The sequence below is a fragment of the Ixodes scapularis genome, unplaced genomic scaffold (genome assembly GCF_016920785.2).
Source record: "Ixodes scapularis isolate PalLabHiFi unplaced genomic scaffold, ASM1692078v2 PGA_scaffold5__190_contigs__length_132052651, whole genome shotgun sequence".
NCBI classification, from domain to species: Eukaryota; Metazoa; Arthropoda; class Arachnida; order Ixodida; family Ixodidae; genus Ixodes; species Ixodes scapularis.
In genome coordinates this window covers 74597493-74624785 of record NW_024609880.1, presented here as the reverse complement: position 1 = coordinate 74624785, position 27293 = coordinate 74597493, and the positions used below count along the sequence as shown (strand labels likewise).

General features: G+C 43.0%; 2 protein-coding genes across 3 annotated transcripts in view; one reads left to right on the top strand and one right to left on the bottom strand.

Annotated features, from left to right (window-relative positions):
* The window catches only part of LOC8036601 (putative sodium-dependent multivitamin transporter), a 56829-nt gene extending 45228 nt beyond the window's left edge, over positions 1-11601 (bottom strand). The window contains exon 1 of the mRNA XM_040209611.3: positions 10556-11601. The gene's annotated coding sequence lies outside the window, so the exon portion shown is untranslated. The remainder of the gene's footprint in view (positions 1-10555) is intronic.
* A 331-nt stretch (positions 11602-11932) lies between these two features.
* The window catches only part of LOC115311466 (hypoxanthine-guanine phosphoribosyltransferase), a 29187-nt gene continuing 13826 nt past the window's right edge, over positions 11933-27293 (top strand). The window contains exons 1-2 of one of the 2 annotated variants that reach the window (XM_040209612.3): positions 11933-12172; positions 27169-27275. In XM_040209612.3, coding sequence (XP_040065546.1) covers positions 12149-12172; positions 27169-27275 — 131 coding nt within the window. In that variant the 5' untranslated portion in view covers positions 11933-12148. The remainder of the gene's footprint in view (positions 12173-27168; positions 27276-27293) is intronic. The other variant, XM_042294080.1, reaches the window with a different exon arrangement.

Genomic DNA, 27293 nt, shown 5'->3' with positions numbered 1-27293 from the left:
TTAGGAGAACTCTAATACGTTTTAGGTGCAAACTATGGGTATAGCTTGCTTGTAATATAAAGTAATCATATTTATTTAAAATTTATTTATTTTTCTAAAAATTGACAAACATGCCTGCTCGAACAACAAATGGCAAACTTTGGAGGTCTGTATCTCATGAAATAATTTAATCATTATGATATAATTTGCAGATATTATTCTACTAATATATAGCTAATATTTAAAAAATAACTAAGGTATCTGTGTGATACAATAGTTAGGATATATTTAGTCAAACATGGAAAAAAAATCAAACAAAGAAAAATTCCGATGCAAATAAAAAAAAAACACCACCCTCGATTTTTTTTAAATTTAGGTAACCTGTTATACTCTATTTCGGCAGAAACTACTGTGTACGAAGAGGTATCATATTACGGACTAGTGATCCGAGAAAAGATCATGCAGCCATCGGCCACTAGGAACTTTGTTTACTTTATTCTCCTGCGACACTATATGCTATTCCCTCTTCCGCTCTACCTTCATATCTCTCTCTCTCTCTCTCTCTCTCTCTCATATATATCCCTGATATATATCCAGAACAAAAACATGTTCGAGCATTCCCTTTCTGCGTGGTAGTGTTCTGTGGCTAGCAAAAATCATTTCCTCGCTAAGCTCACGATTATGGCAAAATAGTTGCCGGAAACCGCAGACGACATTTGTCGCTAGTTTTGGCAAAACGGCCGATACAATCTTTTTTTCGCATTTCCCCGCTCGCTGTCAAGGACAAGGGGAATCGCTTCAACCAGCAAAACATGGCCGCCGACGCCTGCTTACTGAGCAGTCATGCCTGTCGCCATCTCACTCGCTGGCGTCACGGGCGATAATATCAGGCACAAAGGGGCACACCAACCGGCAGCATTATCCCCAAATACTCGAGCCTCGCGTAAATACATAGAGTGTAAACGCTGTCGCCATGTTATCGTAGTAAGACCGCCCCCCCCCCCCCCCCCCTCCCCCAACGGGGGACTGCAGTACGCGACGGCGTACTAACACAACAGCGACGATATCGACATCGCCGGCTCCGAATTTTCCCATAGTTCTACTCCACGGGCATTTCTCAAAACGCTTGATATTGTGTACGCCCGCCTGGAAGGATTTCAGGCGCGTAGTTAAGATAAGGCGGTTCTCCGTGGCAAAAGAAAGCAATTTCACAAAAGCTTAAAAGCGGTGGCGACGCGTGCGCGGTGAACGCTTGTAGTTTTGGTGTAGACAGGGTGTGTGTGTTCTCGTTGTTGACACCAGCCGGCGATAAGGCACTGCAGGCGGTAGCTCAGTACAGCAAGGGCTAATCCGAGTGACCATCAACGTAACCCCACTGCCAACCCCTCGCGAACCGGTCGCCGACATGGCTCAGGCTGTGTCATGAACCACGTGGTAGAAGCTCGGGTGCTTTCATATCAGCGAGTGGAGGGACGACAGTGCGATTCCGGAAAGTCTTTTTCGAAGGCCGCTGACCACAATTTTTTGTCTGGAGACTTTCCCTCTTTCTTCCTTTGACGTGGATCAAGCTTTGCCGACAGCCTCAGTTGTGACCTCTCTTTTCAAATGTACGTTTGCAGTGAGTGAGCTCCTCAGCCTCGGACTTGTCACTTGTGCACCCAGTAGTTCTTTCACTTGGCAATTATATGCCATCAGTTGGGGTTTAATTTCTATTATTTATGTATACATTATGAAGACGTCCTGGAGCTCCGAACGAGTGTTTTGTGCAGATTACTTTTGCAAACACAAAAAGACTATACCAAAGCAGCGGAATTTTCGAAGTGTTGGCGAGTTGGACCTAAACTCGTTGAAGCAAATTCTTCCGCCTGACTGTTCCACCAAAGTGAGTGCGACGGACTACCTGTGCTACCATTGCTTCATGCACATCACTAAGGAGATCTCGATGCGAAGCTCAGAGCAGTGCCCTGACATATTTGTGCCAGCTAAAGAAGCAATTGAAGATCTAAATCGCAGCATAGTATACCTACAGATGTGTCGCCGCTGAGACAACCAAGCGTCGTAAGAAGTCGGGACAGGCCTGCCTATGTCAAGAGAAAGCAGACAGAACTGGAGCAGGTTGCTGTCAAGAATATACGCTCAAGGCTACGTATTGCGTACGACAGGGACGCACCATCGGGGTCGTCCGAACCAACATGCTCCACATGCACTGAGTGGGTGGACAACTTTCGGCAGGCCTTTGAAACCGCCACCTCTCTCCGGGAACGTTGTCAACTGCTTACACTCCTGCCGTCAACACTGACGAAGAATGAGGTTCAAAAGATGATTCCACAGGCCTCAATGTACCTCATCAGTAAATCCCGAAAACTCAAGGAAAAGCATGGCGTGTGGTATGAGCCGGATCCTTACACGAGGTGCAAGGTGAGCCCTGAGAACCTGTCTGCTGCCCTAGAGTACTTCACGAAAGACGAGCTACAATGTTCGCGCCAAAGTCCCAACCAGAAGGACGTCATCTCTGTCATGCTCAACGGAGAGAAAACGTTTGTGCCAAAGCGCTTCATGACAAGCTCAATACGAGAGGCCTTCCGTATATACAAAGACAAGCATCCCGATTCCGGCGTTGGGCTAACGAAATTTTATTCGTTGCGCCCTAGATGGGTCCAATGTATTCCACACCAGGAAGTGTGCGTTTGTGTGCGCTGCGCCAATTATTATCTTTGTATTGCCGCTCTAGAGAATGTTACAGGCTCAACATTCAACACTGGTGAAATGAACTCGGCATTTCTGTGCGACCCAGCAACAGAACTGTGCCTTCAAGGAGACTGATCACTGCCCAAAAGGCCAGTTTCTTACACTCCAGGAACTTAATATCCCGGAGGATGAAGAGATTGTGCTTGCAACATGGGAGTCCGGCGACCTTGTGAAAAAAACTTCGGAACCTGAGACTTTCCTAAAAGTCATCCAAGTGACGGTTGGAAGTTGGGTACTTCACAACCATATCCGGCAAACGCAAAATAAAGCGATCTACGATGAAAAACAGTGCATGCAACGCGGGAGCATTGTCTTTCATTTTGACTTAGCTGAAAACTGGACCATCGTGCTTCCTGACGAAGTGCAAGCATATCACTGGAAAAAAAAAAAAAACAAGTTTCGATATTTACATGTGCAGTGACGACAAGAAAATCTACAAACAGCTTTGCCATCATCAGTGAGGACCTGTGTCACGACGCCGCTCACGCTTGCTTGGCTCTAGAAAAAGTGAAGGAGTGGGTTGAAGACAACGTTGCGGTATACTCGTACGTGACGTACGTAAGTGACGGCGCCGCCAGTCATTTCAAGAATCGCTACCAGCTTCACCGATTTGCAAAGGACGATTGCCCACAAGCCCAGTGGTTATTTTCTGCATCTGGACATGGGAAAAATGCATGTGACGGAGTTGGCGGACTCGTGAAGCACCAGGCCACGCTGAACAACCTGAGAGAACGTTCAGTAAGCGCAATTCAGACGGCCAGGACAATGGTGAGCGTTCTATCAAAGAAACTGAAAGGCGTGCATCTTGTATATCTGGACGAAAATGAGGTTGTTCGGTATCGTGAAAAAAAAAAAAAAAAGAGTGGCTGACGGTGCGCGCCTTCCCTGGCATTCAGTCTCGGCATGCGTGGCGGCTCAGCAAGTCATCAACAGAAGGGACCTGTGACGTATATGTAGCACGGACAGTCGGATCTGCTTGGAAGCAACTTTATTAAATGGGTACAGCGAGGAAAACCTTAGCGTAAAGTGCCGAATTTGATTTCCCAAGGACTGCTCATTTTGAATGCAGGGACATCTTATTTATCACATTTTTCTTCACGGGGTATTTAACCTACTGTTTTTGTTGGTGGTTACTAATAATTTTTATCTGATCACTATAAAAAAAATCCCAAAATGTTATCCTCGAGCAGGATAAAATATATCGGCTTGCCACGATTCATTCATACACCGAGAGCATCGAAGCTGCTCCAGTTAGGCACTATGGCATCCGTCACCTGAAATTGTTTGTAATCGTGTAAACAGCCAACCTAAATATCTTACTATTATATCTTTGTTTTTGTGTGTGGAAGTAAAGTTATTTATTTTACTCTAGATGTAAAATATACCGGAAGGTACAACTTCACACTGCATCATCTTTTCTCAAATCATTAGTCTCTAATATGATACCACTTTGTACGCTTATGTAAAATGCTGTATATAGTTTCTCCTCCCTTTTACTGTGTGACCGATCGCTCTTTTTATCAATCACCTCATCTGAATAAATGTATATAAAAGATTTGTGCAAGTTTCATGAAACTGGAACTCAGAGTCACTTCTTGTATAGGACACTGCTAAGTGTAGGCTTTGAAAAAGGACCCTACTTTGGGGAGTTGTTCCTTCTTTCACAGTGCAATGATGCAACATGTTTTTAATAGAAATGAATGCCGAAATAGAGTATAACAGGGTACCCAAATTTAAAAAAAATCGAAGGTGGTGTTTTTTTTAAATTTGCATTGGAATTTTTCTTTGTTTGATTTTTTTCATGTGTTTGCCTAAATATATTGTAACTATTGTGTCACTCAGATACCTTATTTATTTTTTCAATAATAGCCATATATTAGTAAAATAATGTCTGCAAGTTATGTAATAATGATTAAATTATTTTATGAGATACAGATTTCCAAAGTTTGCCATTTGTCGTTCGAGCAGGCATGTTTGGCAATTTTTAGAAAACTAAATAAATTTTTAATAAATATTATTACTTTATATTACAAGCAAGTTGTACCCACAGTTTGTTTGTAAAAAGTTTTAAAATTCTCCTAATTTTATTGTTTTAATTATTCACTTTCAAACTTGCCTCCTCCATCAGTGCGCGTTATTGCAACTGTCCACCTCTCCCTGCCTTACGATTTTTCTTGTCTCCAAATTTTTTTTCTGGTCAAAACTAAGTGTGGATTCGTTTATACCAGACACTAGACAATGTCATATAAAAACATCAGTTGATTTAAAAATGTCGACCAGCCACCCTTTGGTCGATCTTATCTGAAATCACCCTTCTTACCATGACATATTTGTAGAACTGAGGGGGAAGCTCCTTGGGAAACCAAAATTAGCTTTTTACGCTAGTAAATGAATGCAGACAATGAAATGAATGAATATGGGTTGTGCAATAAAAGACGGATTCCAAATAGATATTTAGCTCAGAATTTCAGAAAAGAAGTTAAGATTACACAAATGTTCACAGAAATACTATTCCCTTTGACCATCACAGTTTTTTCTGAACAGAAATATATGTTCCTCTGAAGCAACACCAAACACGCGTTTTAGCCATTTATGCCTGAACTTGTCATTTCAATTTTGAGAAATTTAGTTACATAATATTTTTACAGGGACGAATGACTAAGGCATGTCTGACAAAAAAGTTGTACTCGCGACGTGTACATTCATTCTTCCGGCTCGTTATACTTTGGTCCTAATGTTTGAACCACACTATATAACACCTTCCTATTTAAAATATCCTTTTTAATACAGTAAAACCTCGTTATAAAGAAGTTGAAGGAGCGGTCGTAATTACTTTGTTATAACCATTAGTTTGTTATAGCCAATGTCCAATTTCTTCCAACTATTCAAGCAAGGGGAATTATGATTGCTTTGTTATATCCATTTGTTTGTTATATCCCATTTTGTTATAAGGAGGTTTTACTGTAGTACCTTTACATAGTAATACTACAAATCTGATTTGCAATCTATGATGCACATAATATATGAACAAGCGTCGGTAGAAATATTTACTGAAGACATTGACACTAACTTAACTTTTACCAGATAATATGATAATAAAATTGGCTACAAGGTGCCTACAGCACACTGTAGCCAATGCAACTCACATGTGAGACAGAGTGCAAAACACTGCTGCCACATAAAGAGGAAGATACGCATCAGCGAGCCCTGCCTAAGACAGGAATAGAAACCCACAGCAGTCAGGCTGCTTATTCTAGGCCCATTTATTTGAAGATCATCTGATTGCAACTCGGCTCACCTGTCCCTCCCAACGTACAAAAATTTCTGTATGCACCATAAAAAGATGCGAGAAATCTGTTGACACTAAATGAGAGCAGAAATCGAGATAAACCAGCAAGTATACTAGTAATGTGTTGTCCTCAAGAATGAGTGCTACAACATGCAAATGCAAATTTTACATAAAAGCATTGATGCCTAGTAACAACTGAATGTAATAATATCAATGATATATGCACATGTACAGTGAGTGTCAAGTGTCCCAACCACAGTATGTAACTGAAGTCTCCGGAAAGTTACAGGACTGATGCAGAGCTGTATATCGAGAGAGTTTGGCAATTAATTAGGAAGTATAGCAAATGAGAAGGTGCCATTGGCTGGGCATGTTCCAGGGAGTCTTCACAAATTCGAATGTCGCCAGCCAGATGCCTAGGATAATACACTGGTGTTAGAAGTTATGCCATGCCCCTTTCCGCTCAGAAAGGGGCATGGCAAAAACTTCTATAACATTTTCAGTAGGGAAATAGACGTCGCACAAGCATAATTTTTGGATTATTAGGATGCTTGGAGCCCGTAAGGTAAGTTATCACCAAGAACGGACGATCTCAGAAGCTTCTTTAGTGCAGCTTTAAAACATGTATGTCTTTATGCAGTAATTTCGATAACTTACGGCAAAGTAATACTAATGTTATCGCTAGTTTTAAGAAATTGTAGGAGGGCACAGCGGGAAAGTGTGCGAGGTAGTGGAAAAAAACCATAGCCAGTGCAGCAGAAATGAGTCTCAAAACTGAATTCTAATTTCACTGCATTTAATCCAGACAGGTGCTTATACTTCAGAACTTCCAATTAATTGAGACTATATGATGCACATCAACTGCATCAGTGTCATATAAAGAAGACTACCTCTATTATATGCCACAGGAACTCTGTCTACTATAAGCAAGTTTCATTTGGAGTACTGTGTAAAGGAAATATGCTCTTTGAACAAACTGACAATTCACACCTTCTGCAAAGAACCCAAAAAGCAAGCTCGACACAAGGTATCTAATCTCAAAAACCTTGCCCTAGAAAGAAAGCACCTTCCTACCAAGTCGTTTAGACAAAAGCTTTCCTTTCACTAGAGGTGTCTCCTTCCTCATAGCCCCCCCGCGAGGAAACGGGGAAGCGGTGATAACAGGTAATAGCTCCAGGAAAAGTGCTGAAATAAAGACGCCTGCCCAAGGCCGCCAGTAACCGCCTCCACAAGCCTACAATCGTTTGAGAAGAAACAGGCCCGGCTAGCTGGCCATAATTAGGTAAAGGGGGCAATCTAACGGTTTTTAATGCTGAAAAAATTTGCAGCTCATAGTTTTAATGTTGTTTACCTCGGCACAAGTGAGAAAACGCACCATCTTGCACGAACTAATGCATTTCCGCTGCTAAATAAAAAAAAAAAAAAAAACCTAATTATTTATCGATTTGCAGTTGCGTGTGGCGGTTATGGAGAGCACAAGGAGCACACAAGTTTCCGTGGCACCATCTAATGAAAGTCAACCAAACCACACCCTCTCTCCTCTACCTTCCCGTATGAACCGTTTTCTAGTTTCAATTTCTCGCTGCACTTTTGGTCAAGCGGAGGGAGCTTTGGAGGCTCCGAAGACAACCCGACAAACAACACACAAAAATAACAATTTTCTTGAAAAAAATTATATTTTTTAGAGAAATGTCAAGTAAATCAGATTCATTTTATTTATTTATTTATTCTTATTTATATCAGATTATTTAATTTACCGTAGCTAGAAAATAGTAAATCTTTATTACTACATCCATTTTTTTGTGAGGCCGATTGATCTATCAATGTACCCAATCACTGATAACGAGGCGGAAAAAATAATTTTTATAAATCTAAAGTACAGTTCAATTAAACCCTTTTCATAGATGAAATCCCTGTCATACTGGAACAAAAACAGCCCCATTTCTTTTTAAATAGGAACCCTTCATTCACTTTTTTTTTTTAAATTCCAATATGCTCGCAATAAAGCAACTTTTCGTTGTTTTTTTTTTTTTTGTTTTTTTTTTATCTGTAATCTGCTTGCAATAGGACATTATGTAACTGATAAATGAAGCCGAAGGTAGAAAGAACTACTAGCTCAATGGTCAAATTTGCTCATCAAAAGAGCACTGCCTTTCGCTCACTATTAGCCTGTAAATCCTTGTTGCTTGACGATTCTTTGATTTTAGTACAAAAAAAAATGCAAGTAGAAACTATCAAACGGTAGATAAACGGTGAATAAAAACTATTTTCTGGGTTATATCTGCAGGAAAGGTTTGATTTAAATCATTGTAGTAAAACGGTTTTTAATTTAAATCATCTTGATTTTTATTCTCCGCCCTGCGAGCAGGAAACCACCTGGCACCCATGACGTCACCCGAGGGACGATGCAAAAGTCGAAGTACCCAAAACTTTTTTTTTTTTTTTTTTTTAAACATTAGGGCACGCAAGAAAAAATATTTTTCTGTTCTTTATTTTTTAGAAAACAGACGAATTCCTGCACATAATTGGCCAAAGTCCAAAAATCATCGCATCGCCCCTTTGCAAGCCAGAATATCCCGAAACAAGAAATAAATTTGAATTCACTAGTCTAAACTGTGTGGTTGACTAGAGTGTTAGTGTATCAATCGGCTCTATTTTCATAGAAATGTAGTTGTAACTAATCCTGCAAGCAGGCACGTAGCCAGGGGGGAGGTCCATGGGGCCCAAGCCCCCCCTCGAAATCTTCCATTTTGCTGGGACCTCCTCTCCCCCCTCCCCCTCATGTACAATCAAGTGTACATGTCATATTAAGTGTTAAAATATCTGATGAAGAGCGCTGTGAACGAGGCATCTGGCATCTGGAAATTCAATTGCTAAATGTTTGTGGTACTAGAACGTTTCAAGTATGGAACACACCTGCCTACCAATTCACAATCTTTTTAATTAATAAATTATTGCACTTTCAGAATTGTGCAGACACATGCCAGCATAGTGAAGAGCTTCCGAAGATTATCTGCTAAGCTCAGTACCGGCACGCATCCTCGACACTCGACATGTCGGCAACATGGGCAACTAGGCAAACACGGTCATGACAATATCTACGAATGCGGCTGCAATCGCCGAAGTAGGCGTTTTTTTTTAATGAGATAAGCTAATGTGTTATTATTTGGATTCCACTCCAAGCTTCCACCACCTACTTGCACCTCTCCAGCAAATCTCACCATGATACGTTGAGAAACCAATTTTGTGAAGTATCTAAAATGTATATACTATTAAAATGATTTCCAATGACAAAAGGCTTTATATATAACCTTGCCCAGCAGGCTAGGATGGCCAGCATTCATTCCTTCGGTCCTCTAGAGGTAACGATGATATAGAACTCCCTGTAATTCAATGATGAGAAGGTAGCGAGGTGTCCCAGGAGAGAGAGAGGGAAAAACAGAGGTATGCCTGCATCAAATGTCGCAGGAAAAAATGACATTTGAACGAATCAACGTTTTGGCGAATAACGGGGGCGCTTCGTGGCGGCAGTTTATTACAAAAATGTTAACCCACTTGGCCCATCCGTAAAACGCCGCTTCGCGGCGCCCGACTATTCGCTGCATTGACATCCGGTGAAACGTCGGCGTTCCCTAAAACGTTATTCGATCAAGCAAGGAGGCTAGAAGTACTAGGAGGGGGCACGTTGCAATATTGGTGAAGCCTAGTCATAAAAAGTTTAAACGATTTTGTGCCCAGAGTGACCGCAGATCTCTCTGGCGATTGGTGCGCGCGACATGTCACGTGTGAGATGGATGGTTGATTGTAGGAGGACTCCTTGCAGGCTTGCGCACGCACGTCCAGTAGGTTTTATCAGATCGAAGGCTAGACTGTGGTGTATTCTAGGACCCCATAGCAAGGCGAAGGCTAGCTACGGTCACGTGATGTGGTCACGTTGGCATGGTAAGTGAGGAGAGTAAGGAGGAAAATGAGAAAGAGGAGAGGCGTCAAGGGAGCATGGCTTGTGGAGGCTACGCCGGCCGACGTCATGCCCTTTCCTACCCTTCTATCCTCCTTGCGATCAAGCGAGTGCCTCCCGGAAACATCCATAGTTCAAACCTAAAACCCTTCACATTTAAAAAATAAAATGCCATGTGTAAAAAAAACAAGAAAAAAAAAACATTTTTGGAAACGAAAAGTTGTGCCAGCTGCTCGGATTCACTTCAGTGTGGTGATTGATAGAAATCTAACATTTCGTAAAAACAAAACACACAAGAAAAATATATCGTGGGAGTTTCCAGATTCTAACAACGCCGGGAGTTTGCCACAAACAAAACGCAAAAAAAAAAAAAAAAATGTGTAGGGATTGGAGTAAAAAAAAAGAAAACTAAAAATAAAACATTTGGCGCGGCAGTGAGATTGCGAACCATGCACAAGCGACTCCCATGGTGTAGTTCAACGACGGTAAATAAATAAATAAATAAAAGTGGTATATTTTACACATCTCTGTGAGCTCGTTCCATGGTCATTGGCAAATTGTTCAGAGAGAAAATCCCTTACCTCGCCGGTCGTGGCAAGAACCTTCTCGCAGTCACGAGTCTTCCCGCCTAGTGGCTCAGTTCGGTGACGAAGCAGAGTGGCAGCAGGAGCTTCTCTATCGAAGCTCGACTGGCTCGACGATAAAGATATACGACATTTTCAGCGTTTCTGAAAGCCGCTATCACGTGGGCGCCGAGTTCATTTAACCCGGAGCAGCGTAGCTTGACCGCCCGCTGAACTGTCTCGCTCTCAGGACTGACTTCGGCAGCCGAGTTTTTTTCGAACCGTGTAAAAATAACCGGTCGCGAAGATATTGCCAGAAAGTCGTTTGCTTCTTGCGCCACCGCCGGTAGTCAGTCCGTCCGCACCAGCGAAAGAAGTAAAAATTAAACAACTCGAGCGCCTCGTCACTCGTTAGGAAAAGTAACCGAATATCCAAGCGGTCCTTCGCGGCTGCTGAACGACAGCACAACCTTCGCCGGCGTCGGCGCAGTTGCGACTCGCTGCCGGACTTTTCCCTGCATGTTGCTGCTTGCTTGGTTGCCCTCTCGTGCTCGTCGTGGCTCGTCGCCTTGTGGCCGGAGGAAGAAAAAGACCAACGTAAATCAAAGGTGAAGCGGCTAACACGCCAATTCACGTAAATTAGCCAGCGCTGGCGCTGTGCGGGCCCAAATTAGAGGCAAGGTTGAAGACGAGCACACGAGGAAAGTGGACAGATGCACAACCCTGGGTCGCACGAATGAATGGAGAACTAAACATGCCAAACAAACAAAACAGCCGAAACCAATGTTTGCTACCCTGGCCACCAACCTCAGTTGGGGAACTCCCGCGGAAGGAGGTGCCCCCCCATTACTCACTTCAGTCCACCTTCCGTTGTTCGTACCGCCATCTAGATTTTTGTTTACAAACTGTGTGTCCCATTCCTTGTGTCCCATAGAGCAGCAGAGTACGGTGGAACGCCATCTAGACGCTACGCTTGGAAACGTACGTATGCCACAGAACGGCCAGAACGGCAGTTGCAGTTACCAAAACAGCCGTCCGGCGCGTCGGACGGCGGGAGGTGGAGTAAAATAAGGAGGTGGGAGGGAGGGGGGGTTTGCTTGTGCATGCAGCCAGCTGGCAACCAACGTTACTACCTAGGGTCACTAGAGTCAAAAGGGTTACAAACCTTCGATCCCTCGTTTCGTGACCACGCTGTGGCACTGGCACGGGTGAACTTGTGACTCTCGCTAAACTAAAACTAAGCATGACGTCATAACTCGAGTAACGTTCTTTACTGTCGAATAGTTCGAAACAAAATCAAATTAAATATACCTAAGCAAGGGGCCTTAATAAAAAAAAAATTAATATTTTTGCTTTAAATTAGCTTTATATTTAGAGTAGTGTTGTGCGTTGTTCAAGGAGATTGGTGTTGTCTCGATCTGGCTGCAGACGGGCAGATCCACCTTCTGCCGGACCTGCCGTATGCCCCACTATCTATAGATTTTCCTGCTAGCTCTGAAATTAAACCACGAGGTTCCGGAATCCGGCGTCAGCTGTTCCATTGCATCAGAGGAAAATACATGTAATTTGGCAGGGGAATTTGAACGTGAAACCAGTGAAACTATTCCAATCATGAGTGGGGACAACTATGTCAGCGTAAGTGGACTGCGGACTTGTTCTAAAAAGAGCGGTTTTGCCGAAACCGGCATGCATGGCTTGACTCTCGAATGAATGGGGTGCGCGATATGTTTCACGGCGTGGTAAATGTGGTCAGGCGAAACTCACGACACTAAACTGACTAAACTTCGTAATCATTTTTTTACTTTTTTTAGAGATCAATTTAAATTTGCGAAGCCTCGAACGCTGCAAGTGCGAGCACCCGGTGCAAAGGGCAGGTTGTCGCGACCTCGAGACCACGACCGGCGTAGTTGCGATGCTGTAATATTCAAATAGGTTGATTTTTGTGGTGTTTTTCGTACGAATTTTTGTTTTGGTCACTTTTTCGCGGTGTGCTCGTTCGTTTCGTTCAGATTTTCTGTTTTTCAGCCAACTCTGTCCTCTCTTCGTCAACTTTTGTTTTTCCTACGCGCTTGCCACTTTCCGGTACCTGTTAAAGATGTCAGTAAAATGGACAAAAGCGTTTGGCCAACTACGCGAAAGCACAACGCAGGCGGTGTTCTTTGCACAGGTGTCGGGTTTAAATGACGCCTGTAAAATATAGCCAAAAAAATACTACTTAGTGTATAAGCAAAAAAAAAAAAAGTGTTTTGCAGTTGCAGGCGAGTAAAATGAGTCGGCTGCAGTACGCAGACATTTATTTATTCATTATTGGGCTGAGCGGCTGAGCTCGCTGCTGAGCACGTGCTGACGGCAGCAGGCTTGCACAGCGCTTCCAACACGTAATATGTTTTGTCTGTGGTGGCTATTGGTCATTAGGTGCTGCCATATTACACAGAAGTTTTCGGGACGAATGAAGGCAGATTTATGAGTGTTTTATTCCCGCTTGGTATTTACACTCGCTGTGTGGCAAAATATAGTGTACTGTAAAACTTGTAATTGGGCTAGTTGGTAAACGTAATAAATGTCTTCCTTGTGCCCGATTTTTTTTTTTTTTTTTTTTTGCATTATGTTTTAAAGAATATTTAAAAGATGGTCGAGAAAAGAAGAAACTCTTCAGGAAGAAACTGCCAGCCACAGTGGACGTCAGAGATTGGAAGAAACATGCCAATTAGCTAACTAATTATCTAAAATTTACTAAGGAATGTAATAATTAGTGAAAGTAAACTTACAGTTCCAATTACAAACTTCCTGAGCGTCATTGGAAGCCCCTAAATCAGTCAATTTTAGAATGACTTGAAGTGCGGGGGGTGCACTCAAGTTAACCACCGGCGATGAAGAAATGCGGATGATATTATCATTTGTGTTTTTGCCTTGCACCTGCTGCGCAAGCGGTAACTTTAGCGCATCCACACACTTCTCACGCTTCAAGTCGTCCTAAAATTGATTGATTTAGTAGTTAGGGGTTTCGAATAACGCCAGTGCATTGGCCAGCAAGTGATGCCGCAGCTCGCCACTGCACCCTCTGTGCAAGGAGCAGACAAACTTGCTCGTCGTACAAACTGGAGTTTGCGTTTTTAGCTGTTGGGTTTTATGACAGTGCAGTTTTCGCACACATTTTTACTTTATATCTGGGACCCACTTGAGTGTTCAGCTGCCGGACAAGCTTGGCACCTTACATAAAATATTGTCAACATATAGAGATTGCAGTTCCTGCTTTGATCTCGGTAAATAAGGTATAATTTTACTGTGTGAGTCTGGTGAGCTGGTCTTTTCCCTTTTCATTGCTGCCTGGTTCCGAAGCAAGCCAGCGACCTGTAAATTCTCTAGTTTAGGCTTTTCAAGGTTGTTTTTATCTCTGTCCTTTGAACGAAATTACTCCTGTCAGGTCTTAGTAGAAATATTAACGGGGTTCTGTGTTTTGGGTGTATGGCGCAATAAACACTTAAAAGTATAACCCCTGATACGTTTTTATCAATATCGGGGAGTACCGAAAAGAAAAAAAAAAGCCTCACAAAAAGGAGTTTTACAGTAGTAGGTGCTATGGGCTTGTCCTGCCGGTTTCGCAATGTGTGACTGTAAACAAGATCAATTTTCCCACTAAATTTAGCAGAAAAATTGATGTCGCATGAACTATGCTCCAATGCAGTTTCCCCGCTAAATCTGGTGGGAAAATTGATTTCAAAGGACTTAAATTCAAGTTCCCCACTAAATATAGCGGAAAAATTTACACCTCATGACCTGTGCACCAATTCAGTTTCCCCGGTAAATTTGGCGGGAAAATTATGTCACAGGACGTAAAAATTCAGGTTCCCCAATAAATATAGTGAAAAAACTGACCACTCATGACCTGTGCACCAATTCAGTGTTCCCACTAAATTTGGCAGGAAAATTGATGCCACGCGTCCTATGCACAAATTCAGTCTTCCCACTAAATTTGGCAGGAAAATTGATGTCGCAGGACCTACAAATTCAGGTTCCCCGCTGAATTTAGCAGAAGAATTGACGTCATGTGACCTATGCACCAGTTCGGTTTCCCCGCTAAATTTAGCGGAAAAATTGACGTCACGTGACCTATGCACCAATTCAGTTTTCCCACTAAATTTGGCAAGAAAATTGATGCCACGTGTCCTATGCACAAATTCAGTTTTCCCACTAAATTTGGCAGGAAAATTGATGTTGCAGGACCTACAAATTCAGGTTCCCCGCTAAATTTAGCAGAAGAATTGACGTCACATGACCTATGCACCAGTTCGGTTTCCCCGCTAAATTTAGCGGAAAAATTGACGTCACGTGACCTATGCACCAATTCAGTTTTCCCACTAAATTTGGCAAGAAAATTGGTGCCACGTGACCTATGCACCAATTTTGTTTTTCCACTAAATTTGGCGGGAAAATTGATGTCGCAGGACCTACAAATTCAGGTTCCCCGCTAAATTTAGCAGAAGAATTGACGTCACATGACCTATGCACCAGTTCGGTTTCCCCGCTAAATTTAGCGGAAAAATTGATGTCACGTGACCTATGCACCAATTCAGTTTTCCCACTAAATTTGGCAAGAAAATTGATGCCACGTGACCTATGCACCAATTCAGTTTTTCCACTAAATTTGGCGGGAAAATTGTTGTCGCAGGACCTACAAATTCAGGTTTCCCGCTAAATTTAGCAGAAGAATTGACGTCACGTGACCTATGCACCAGTTCGGTTTCCCTGCTAAATTTAGCAGAAAAATTTACGTGTTTTTTAAATAAAGCTTTGGTTAGAGTCCGCAAAAACTCTGTCACGTGACCTATGCACAAATTCAGTTTTCCCACTAAATTTGGCAGTAAAATTGATGCCACATATCCTATGAACAAATTCAGTTTTCCCACTAAATTTGGCAAGAAAATTGATGTCGCAGGACCTACAAATTCAGGTTCCCCGCTAAATTTAGCAGAAGAATTGACGTCATGTGACCTATGCACCAGTTCGGTTTCCCCCGCTAAGTTTAGCGGAAAAATTGACGTCACATGATCTATGCACCAATTCAGTTTTCCCACTAAATTTGGCAAGAAAATTGATGCCACGTGTCCTATGCACAAATTCAGTTTTCCCACTAAATTTGGCAGGAAAATTGATGTCGCAGACCTACAAATTCAGGTTCCCCGCTAAATTTAGCAGAATTGACGTCACGTGACCTATGCACCAGTTCGGTTTCCCCGCTAAATTAAGCAGAAGAATTGACATCACGTGACCTATGCACCAATTCAGTTTTCCCACTAAATTTGGCAAGAAAATTGATGCCACGTGTCCTATGCACAAATTCAGTTTTCCCACTAAATTTGGCAGGAAAATTGATGCCACGTGTCCTATGCAGAAATTCAGTTTTCCCACTCAATTTGGCAGGAAAATTGATGTCGCAGACCTTCAAATTCAGGTTCCCCCGCTAAATTTAGCAGAAGAATTGACGTCACGTGACCTATGCACTAGTTCGGTTTCCCCGCTAAGTTTAGCGGAAAAATTGACGTCATGTGACCTATGCACCAATTCAGTTTTCCCACTAAATTTGGCAAGAAAATTGATGCCACGTGTCCTATGCAGAAATTCAGTTTTCCCACTAAATTTGGCAGGAAAATTGATGTCGCAGGACCTACAAATTCAGGTTCCCCGCTAAACTTAGCAGAAGAATTGACGTCACATGACCTATGCACCAGTTCGGTTTCCCCGCTAAGTTTAGCGGAAAAATTGACGTCATGTGACCTATGCACCAATTCAGTTTTCCCACTAAATTTGGCAAGAAAATTGATGCCACGTGTCCTATGCACAAATTCAGTTTTCCCACTAAATTTGGCAAGAAAATTGATGCCACGTGTCCTATGCAGAAATTCAGTTTTCCCACTAAATTTGGCAGGAAAATTGATGTCGCAGGACCTACAAATTCAGGTTCCCCGCTAAATTTAGCAGAAGAATTGACGTCACGTGACCTATTCACCAGTTCGGTTTCCCCGCTAAATTTAGCAGAAGAATTGACGTCATGTGACCTATGCACCAATTCAGTTTTCCCACTAAATTTGGCAAGAAAATTGATGCCACGTGTCCTATGCACAAATTCAGTTTTCCCACTAAATTTGGCAGGAAAATTGATGCCACGTGTCCTATGCAGAAATTCAGTTTTCCCACTAAATTTGGCACGAAAATTGATGTCGCAGACCTACAAATTCAGGTTCCCCCGCTAAATTTAGCAGAAGAATTGACGTCACGTGACCTATGCACCAGTTCGGTTTCCCCGCTAAGTTTAGCGGAAAAATTGACGTCATGTGAACTATGCACCAATTCAGTTTTCCCACTAAATTTGGCAAGAAAATTGATGCCACGTGTCCTATGCACAAATTCAGTTTTCCCACTAAATTTGGCAAGAAAATTGATGCCACGTGTCCTATGCAGATATTCAGTTTTCCCACTAAATATGGCAGGAAAATTGATGTCGCAGGACCTACAAATTCAGGTTCCCCGCTAAGTTTAGCAGAAGAATTGACGTCACGTGACCTATGCACCAGTTCGGTTTCCTCGCTAAGTTTAGCGGAAAAATTGACTTCACGTGTCCTATGCAGCAATTCAGTTTTCCCACTAAATTTGGCAGGAAAATCGATGCCACGTGTCCTATGCACAAATTCAGTTTTCCCACTAAATTTGGCAGGAAAATTGATGTCGCAGGACCTACAAATTCAGGTTCCTCGCTAAATTTAGTGGAAGAATTTACGTCATGTGACCTATGCACCAATTCAGTTTCCCCGCTAAATTTAGCGGAAAAATTGACGTCACATGACCTATGCACCAATTCAGTTTTCCCGCTAAATTTGGCAGGAAAATTGATGCGCAGGACCACTGATCTCTATGACAATTGCTGGATTGCGTTTGCCCGCTCCGCGAATGCAGCCACTGGCAGCCATCTTTTTGGTAGAGTTATATTACCTCTAGCCAAGGTAGAGCTACTGCAGCCACTATCATCCATCCATGGCAGACAGCGTTGTGGCAGTTGTGGTGGCAGGCTGCCATCAAAATAGCGTGGGTGATATTTCGTGCTTGATTGAAATTGTTTGACGAAACATACTTTTGAATCCCGGCGTGAATGGTAGCCCGATTTTTGAGGACCCGGTGAAAGTTTTACGAAATCGCAGCACCGGGGAAAAGCAGCACAGCTTGAATCGAAAGAAGCATCGAAAGCAGACGTCAATACGGAGTCTGCTTTCGATGCGAGCTGTGCTGCTTTCCCCCGGTGCTGCGCTTTCGTAGAACTTTTGCCGTATCCTCAAAGATGAGGCTACTGTTCACGCTGGGTTTCAAGAATCTGCCTCTTCGAACAACTTCAATCAAGCACGAAATATCACCCACGGTACAGTGTACTTGATCCGCGGCTATTTTATGGCAGCCTGCCGCCATTGCGCTGTCCGCCATATTACTATGATGGCTAGAAATAATATAACTCTACCAGAAAGATGGCCAACCGTGGCCGCATTCCCGTCCAGAGGCTAAGCTGGTCAAACGTGATCCAGCAAATAGACGCAGAGATCAGTGCGCAGGACCTACAAATTCAGGTTCCCCGCTAAATTTAGCGGAAAAATTAATGTCACATGACCTATGCACCAATTCAGTTTCTCCGCTAAATTTGGTGGGAAAATTGATGCCACGTGTCCTATGCACAAATTCAGTTTTCCCACTAAATTTGGCAAGAAAATTGATGCCACGTGTCCTATGCACAAATTCAGTTTTCCCACAAATTTGGCAGGAAAATTGATGCCACGTGTCCTATGCAGAAATTCAGTTTTCCCACTATATTTGGCAGGAAAATTGATGTCGCAGACCTACAAATTCAGGTTCCCCGCTAAATTTAGCAGAAGAATTGACGCCACGTGACCTATGCACCAGTTCGGTTTCCCCGCTAAATTTAGCAGAAGAATTGACATCACGTGACCTATGCACCAATTTAGTTTTCCCACTAAATTTGGCAAGAAAATTGGTGCCACGTGTCCTATGCACAAATTCAGTTTTCCCACTAAATTTGGCTGGAAAATTGATGCCACGTGTCCTATGCAGAAATTCAGTTTTCCCACTAAATGTGGCAGGAAAATTGATGTCGCAGACCTACAAATTTAGGTTCCCCGCTAAATTTAGCAGAAGAATTGACGTCACGTGACCTATGCACCAGTTCGGTTTCCCCGCTAAGTTTAGCGGAAAAATTGACGTCATGTGACCTATGCACCAATTCAGTTTTCCCACTACATTTGGCAAGAAAATTGATGCCACGTGTCCTATGCAGAAATTCAGTTTTCCCACTAAATTTGGCAGGAAAATTGATGTCGCAGGACCTACAAATTCAGGTTCCCCTCTAAATTTAGCAGAAGCATTGACGTCACATGACCTGTGCACCAGCTCGGTTTCTCCGCTAAGTTTAGCGGAAAAATTGACGTCATGTGACCTATGCACCAATTCAGTTTTCCCACCAAATTTGGCAAGAAAATTGATGCCACGTGTCATATGCACAAATTCAGTTTTCCCACTAATTTGGCAAGAAAATTGATGCCACGTGTCCTATGCAGAAATTCAGTTTTCCCACTAAATTTGCAGGAAAATTGATGTCGCAGGACCTACAAATTCAGGTTCCCCGCTAAATTTAGCAGAAGAATTGACGTCACGTGGTCGTGACCTATGCACCAGTTCGGTTTCCCCGCTAAGTTTAGCGGAAAAATTGACGTCACGTGACCTATGCACAAATTCAGTTTTCCCACTAAATTTGGCAAGAAAATTGATGCCACGTGTCCTATGCAGCAATTCAGTTTTCCCACTAAATTTGGCAGGAAAATTGATGTCGCAGGACCTACAAATTCAGGTTCCCCGCTAAATTTAGCTGAACTGACGTCACGTAACCTATGCACGAGTTCGGTTTCCCCGCTAAATTTAGCGGAAAAATTGACGTCACGTGACCTATGCACCAATTCAGTTTTCCCACTAAATTTGGCAAGAAAACTGATGCCACGTGTCCTATGCACCAGTTCGGTTTCCCCGCTAAATTTAGCAGAAGAATTGACGTCATGTGACCTATGCACCAGTTCGGTTTCCCCGCTAAATTTAGCAGAATTGACCTCACGTGACCTATGCACCAATTCAGTTTTCCCACTAAATTTGGCAAGAAAATTGATGCCATGTGTCCTATGCACAAATTCAGTTTTCGCACTAAATTTGGCAGGAAAATTGATGCCACGTTTCCTATGCAGAAATTCAGTTTTCCCACTAAATTTGGCAGGAAAATTGATGTCGCAGACCTACAAATTCAGGTTCCCCGCTAAATTTAGCAGAAGAATTGACGTCACGTGACCTATGCACCAGTTCGGTTTCCCCGCTAAGTTTAGCGGAAAAATTGACGTCACGTGACCTATGCACAAATTCAGTTTTCCCACTAAATTTGGCAAGAAAATTGATGCCACGTGTCCTATGCAGCAATTCAGTTTTCCCACTAAATTTGGCAGGAAAATTGATGTCGCAAGACCTACAAATTCAGGTTCCCCGCTAAATTTAGCTGAATTGACGTCACGTAACCTATGCACGAGTTCGGTTTCCCCGCTAAATTTTGCGGAAAAATTGACGTCACGTGACCTATGCACCAATTCAGTTTTCCCGCTAAATTTGGCAAGAAAACTGATGCCACGTGTCCTATGACCAAATTCAGTTTTCCCACTAAATTTGGCAGGAAAATCGATGCCACGTGTCCTATGCACAAATTCAGTTTTCCCGCTAAATTTGGCAGGAAAATTGATGTCGCAGGACCTACAAATTCAGGTTCCTCGCTAAATTTAGTGGAAGAATTTACGTCATGTGACCTATGCACCAGTTCAGTTTCCCCGCTAAATTTAGCGGAAAAATTGACGTCACATGACCTATGCACCAATTCAGTTTTCCCGATAAATTTGGCAGGAAAATTGATGCGCAGGACCACTGATCTCTATGACAATTGCTGGATTGCGTTTGCCCGCTCCGCGAATGCAGCCACTGGCAGCCATCTTTTTGGTAGAGTTATATTACCTCTAGCCAAGGTAGAGCTACTGCAGCCACTATCATCCATCCATGGCAGACAGCGTTGTGGCAGTTGTGGTGGCAGGCTGCCATCAAAATAGCGTGGGTGATATTTCGTGCTTGATTGAAATTGTTTGACGAAACATACTTTTGAATCCCGGCGTGAATGGTAGCCCGATTTTTGAGGACCCGGTGAAAGTTTTACGAAATCGCAGCACCGGGGAAAAGCAGCACAGCTTGAATCGAAAGAAGCATCGAAAGCAGACGTCAATACGGAGTCTGCTTTCGATGCGAGCTGTGCTGCTTTCCCCCGGTGCTGCGCTTTCGTAGAACTTTTGCCGTATCCTCAAAGATGAGGCTACTATTCACGCCGGGTTTCAAGAATCTGCCTCTTCGAACAACTTCAATCAAGCACGAAATATCACCCACAGTACAGTGTACTTGATCCACGGCTATTTTATGGCAGCTTGCCGCCATTGCGCTGTCCGCCATATTACTATGATGGCTAGAAATAATATAACTCTACCAAAAAGATGGCCGACCGTGGCCGCGTTCCCGTCCAGAGGCTAAGCTGGTCAAACGTGATCCAGCAAATAGACGCAGAGATCAGTGCGCAGGACCTACAAATTCAGGTTCCCCGCTAAATTTAGCGGAAAAATTAATGTCACATGACCTATGCACCAATTCAGTTTCTCCGCTAAATTTGGTGGGAAAATTGATGCCACGTGTCCTATGCACAAATTCAGTTTTCCCACTAAATTTGGCAAGAAAATTGATGCCACGTGTCCTATGCACAAATTCAGTTTTCCCACAAATTTGGCAGGAAAATTGATGCCACGTGTCCTATGCAGAAATTCAGTTTTCCCACTAAATTTGGCAGGAAAATTGATGTCGCAGACCTACAAATTCAGGTTCCCCGCTAAATTTAGCAGAATTGACGCCACGTGACCTATGCACCAGTTCGGTTTCCCCGCTAAATTTAGCAGAAGAATTGACATCACGTGACCTATGCACCAATTTAGTTTTCCCACTAAATTTGGCAAGAAAATTGGTGCCACGTGTCCTATGCACAAATTCAGTTTTCCCACTAAATTTGGCTGGAAAATTGATGCCACGTGTCCTATGCAGAAATTCAGTTTTCCCACTAAATGTGGCAGGAAAATTGATGTCGCAGACCTACAAATTCAGGTTCCCCGCTAAATTTAGCAGAAGAATTGACGTCACGTGACCTATGCGCCAGTTTGGTTTCCCCGCTAAGTTTAGCGGAAAAATTGACGTCATGTGACCTATGCACCAATTCAGTTTTCCCACTACATTTGGCAAGAAAATTGATGCCACGTGTCCTATGCAGAAATTCAGTTTTCCCACTAAATTTGGCAGGAAAATTGATGTCGCAGGACCTACAAATTCAGGTTCCCCGCTAAATTTAGCAGAAGCATTGACGTCACATGACCTATGCACCAGCTCGGTTTCTCCGCTAAGTTTAGCGGAAAAATTGACGTCATGTGACCTATGCACCAATTCAGTTTTCCCACCAAATTTGGCAATAAAATTGATGCCACGTGTCATATGCACAAATTCAGTTTTCCCACTAATTTGGCAAGAAAATTGATGCCACGTGTCCTATGCAGAAATTCAGTTTTCCCACTAAATTTGCAGGAAAATTGATGTCGCAGGACCTACAAATTCAGGTTCCCCGCTAAATTTAGCAGAAGAATTGACGTCACGTGGTCGTGACCTATGCACCAGTTCGGTTTCCCCGCTAAGTTTAGCGGAAAAATTGACGTCACGTGACCTATGCACAAATTCAGTTTTCCCACTAAATTTGGCAAGAAAATTGATGCCATGTGTCCTATGCAGCAATTCAGTTTTCCCACTAAATTTGGCAGGAAAATTGATGTCGCAGGACCTACAAATTCAGGTTCCCCGCTAAATTTAGCTGAACTGACGTCATGTAACCTATGCACGAGTTCGGTTTCCCCGCTAAATTTAGCGGAAAAATTGACGTCACGTGACCTATGCACCAATTCAGTTTTCCCACTAAATTTGGCAAGAAAACTGATGCCACGTGTCCTATGCACCAGTTCGGTTTCCCCGCTAAATTTAGCAGAAGAATTGACGTCATGTGACCTATGCACCAGTTCGGTTTCCCCGCTAAATTTAGCAGAATTGACCTCACGTGACCTATGCACCAATTCAGTTTTCCCACTAAATTTGGCAAGAAAATTGATGCCACGTGTCCTATGCACAAATTCAGTTTTCCCTCTAAATTTGGCAGGAAAATTGATGCCACGTTTCCTATGCAGAAATTCAGTTTTCCCACTAAATTTGGCAGGAAAATTGATGTCGCAGACCTACAAATTCAGGTTCCCCGCTAAATTTAGCAGAAGAATTGACGTCACGTGACCTATGCACCAGTTCGGTTTCCCCGCTAAATTTAGCAGAAGAATTGACATCACGTGACCTATGCACCAATTCAGTTTTCCCACTAAATTTGGCAAGAAAATTGATGCCACGTGTCCTATGCACAAATTCAGTTTTCCCACTAAATTTGGCAGGAAAATTGATGCCACGTGTCCTATGCAGAAATTCAGTTTTCCCACTAAATTTGGCAGGAAAATTGATGTTGCAGGACCTACAAATTCAGGTTCCCCGCTAAATTTAGCAGAAGAATTGACGTCACGTGACCTATGCACCAGTTCGGTTTCCCCGCTAGCGGAAAAATTGACGTCACGTGACCTATGCACAAATTCAGTTTTCCCACTAAATTTGGCAAGAAAATTGATGCCACGTGTCCTATGCAGCAATTCAGTTTTCCCACTAAATTTGGCAGGAAAATTGATGTCGCAGGACCTACAAATTCAGGTTCCCCGCTAAATTTAGCTGAATTGACGTCACGTAACCTATGCACGAGTTCGGTTTCCCCGCTAAATTTTGCGGAAAAATTGACGTCACGTGACCTATGCACCAATTCAGTTTTCCCACTAAATTTGGCAAGAAAACTGATGCCACGTGTCCTATGACCAAATTCAGTTTTCCCACTAAATTTGGCAGGAAAATCGATGCCACGTGTCCTATGCACAAATTCAGTTTTCCCGCTAAATTTGGCAGGAAAATTGATGTCGCAGGACCTACAAATTCAGGTTCCTCGCTAAATTTAGTGGAAGAATTTACGTCATGTGACCTATGCACCAGTTCAGTTTCCCCGCTAAATTTAGCGGAAAAATTGACATCACATGACCTATGCACCAATTCAGTTTTCCCGCTAAATTTGGCAGGAAAATTTATGCGCAGGACCACTGATCTCTATGACAATTGCTGGATTGCGTTTGCCCGCTCCGCGAATGCAGCCCCTGGCAGCCATCTTTTTGGTAGAGTTATATTACCTCTAGCCAAGGTAGAGCTACTGCAGCCACTATCATCCATCCATGGCAGACAGCGTTGTGGCAGTTGGGGTGGCAGGCTGCCATCAAAATAGCGTGGGTGATATTTCGTGCTTGATAGAAATTGTTTGAAGAAACATACTTTTGAATCCCGGCGTGAATGGTAGCCCGATTTTTGAGGACCCGGTGAAAGTTTTACGAAATCGCAGCACCGGGGAAAAGCAGCACAGCTTGCATCGAAAGCAGATGTCGGTACGGAGTCTGCTTTCGATGCGAGCTGTGCTGCTTTCCCCCGGTGCTGCGCTTTCGTAGAACTTTCGCCGGATCCTCAAAGATGAGGCTACTGTTCACGCTGGGTTTCAAGAATCTGCCTCTTCGAACAACTTCAATCAAGCACGAAATATCACCCACGGTACAGTGTACTTGATCCGCGGCTATTTTATGGCAGCCTGCCGCCATTGCGCTGTCCGCCATATTACTATGATGGCTAGAAATAATATAACTCTACCAGAAAGATGGCCAACCGTGGCCGCATTCCCGTCCAGAGGCTAAGCTGGTCAAACGTGATCCAGCAAATAGACGCAGAGATCAGTGCGCAGGACCTACAAAATCAGGTTCCCCGCTAAATTTAGCGGAAAAATTAATGTCACATGACCTATGCACCAATTCAGTTTCTCCGCTAAATTTGGTGGGAAAATTGATGCCACGTGACCTATGCGCCAATTTAGTTTTCTCACTAAATTTGGCAGGAAAATTGATGCCACGTGACTTATGCACCAATTCAGTTCTCCCGCTAAATATGGCAGGAAAATTGATGTCGCAGGACCTACAAATTTAGGTTCCCCGCTAAATTTAGCAGACAAATTGACGTCATGTGACCTATGCACCAATTTAGTTTCCCCGCTAAATTTGACGGGAAAATGGATGTTACGTGACCTATTCACCAATTCAGTTTCTCCAATAAATTTGGCGGAAAATTGATGTCACAGGGCCTACAGACAAATTCAGGTTCCCTGCTAAATTTGCGGAAGAGTTTACGTCACGTACACCTATGCACCAATTCAGTTTCCCTTCTAAATTTAGCGAAACAGTTGACATCACGTCACCTATACACCAATTCAGTTTCACCACTAAATTTAGCAGAAAAATTTGTTACGTGGCCTAATAACCAATTCAGTTACCCTGCTAAATTGAATGGAGAAATTTAACATCACAAGACCTATGCACCAATTCAGTTTCCCTCCTAAATTTAGCAGAACAATTGACATTACGTGTCCTACGCACCAATTCATTTTCCCCACTAAGTTTAGCGGATGAATTTATGTCACGTGGCCTAATAACCAATTCAGTTACCCTGCTAAATTGAGTGGAAAAATTTAACATCAGATGACCTATGCACCAATTCAGTTTCCCTGGTAGCAGAAAAATATGTCACGTCACCTATGCACCAGTTTAGTTTCCCCACTAAACTATGCGGGAAAAGTGATGTCACGGGACCCACAGACAAATTCAGGTTCCCCACTAAATTTAGCAGATGAATTTACGTCACGTGGCCTATGCACCAATTCAGTTTCCTCGCTATATTTGGCAGAAAAATTGACATCACATAACCTATGCACCAGTTCAGTTTCCCCACTAAATTTAGCGGAAAAATTGACATCACAAGACCTATGCACATTCAGTTTCCCCCTAAATTTAGCAGAAAAATTGACTTCATATGACCTATGCACCAATTCAGTTTCTCCAATAAATTTGGTGGGAATATTGACGTCGCAGGACATACAGACAAATTCAGGTTTCTGCTAAATTTAACGAAAATATTTACGCCTCGTGACCTATGCACTTATTCGGTTTCCCCGCTAAATTTAGCGGAAAAACTGACGTCACGTGACATATGCACCAGTTCAGTTTCCACGTTTAAATTTAGCGGAAAAGTTGACATCACGAGGCCTATGCATCAATTCAGTTTCCCTGCTGAATTTGGTGGCAAAATTGATGTCGCACAACCTATGCACCAATCCAGTTTTCCCACCAAATTTGGCGACGGCGTGAGCGTAAACAAGACTAATTACAGCGGCAGCTGTTAGTGGCGTGTCCCCCACTTTCACGACAGCATGAGCATAAACGAAAATAAACAAAAAAGCTATCGCTATGTAAATGCTTCATGCCGTATGATTGTATGATTGTCCCCCAATTTTTTTTATCCTCATCCTTTTTTTTTTGTTTACCGAGAACACATCCCACAGTCTGCAAGGCTGCTGCTTTCTTCAAGAGCCATACTTGTTCTAGCTCCAGGCCGCATATGTGCCCTGGAGCTAGGGGAACCCCACGGCTGTGTCTCGTTTTCTTCAACGTAGACTCCGTCAAACCCACTTTTTGTTTCATGGAACATGGGCATTAAGAAACGCCGAATCTGTGGGAAACTCATTCCTGAAAGCGAAGAAAAAGTAAATCCCAAAAACGTGAAACCCTAATTATTAACATTCACTCATCCTGTGCATTTTGAATATGTCTTCACGTGCGGGGTCTTTTACGATTAATGCTTGCCTGATAAAAGTCCAATTGTTTTGTATGCCCAGTCAATCTTGAAAGTGTATAAACTGGTGTATCCAATTTGGAGTACCCGTTTTGCCGGTGTAGTGTAACTGCAAACTTAGGATATGATCATGCCCTTTACTTGTTGTCACCTCAAGAAAAAAAGCTAGTTTTGCACATTGTTCTTGCGCCGCGTGATGTAGAGCTTGTCAGAGGAAGAAGCGATGCTTTTGGCATTTGAAATATGTATGTTTCGATAAGAGAACATATATCTGGACTCAAATGCACCTACCCTACATACCTTAATTCTCCTCATACAGAAGAATTTAGTGATGCCCTGCGAGAAGTTGGACTTCTACGGTAAATGAGGGTGAAAACGAGTATTGTCACCAGATGAAGCAATGCTGCCGCTACAGTGACTGTTCATATTGAAATGGGCATTGATTTTGCAGTGACTGAGCCTGCGGTGCCATCGTGCTTCTGGCCACCGTAGCCAGGCCAGCCTTCTCCAGCTTCTTGTGCTATGTTCAAGACTTATTACCTTCATCATCATGGCAGCTACACCGTGCTGTATAGGGAGAGCACTTCATTCAGACATTTTATAAAACTTGGCCGCCCCTTGCATTTCAGATACCGGACAACTTTCAGGGTTACAAGCTGGAACACTTCTGTATCCCGCAGCACTACAAGGGGGATCTGGAGTCTGTCTTCCTCCCTTGTGGCCTGGTGCACGACAGGCAAGTTACAGCATTCGT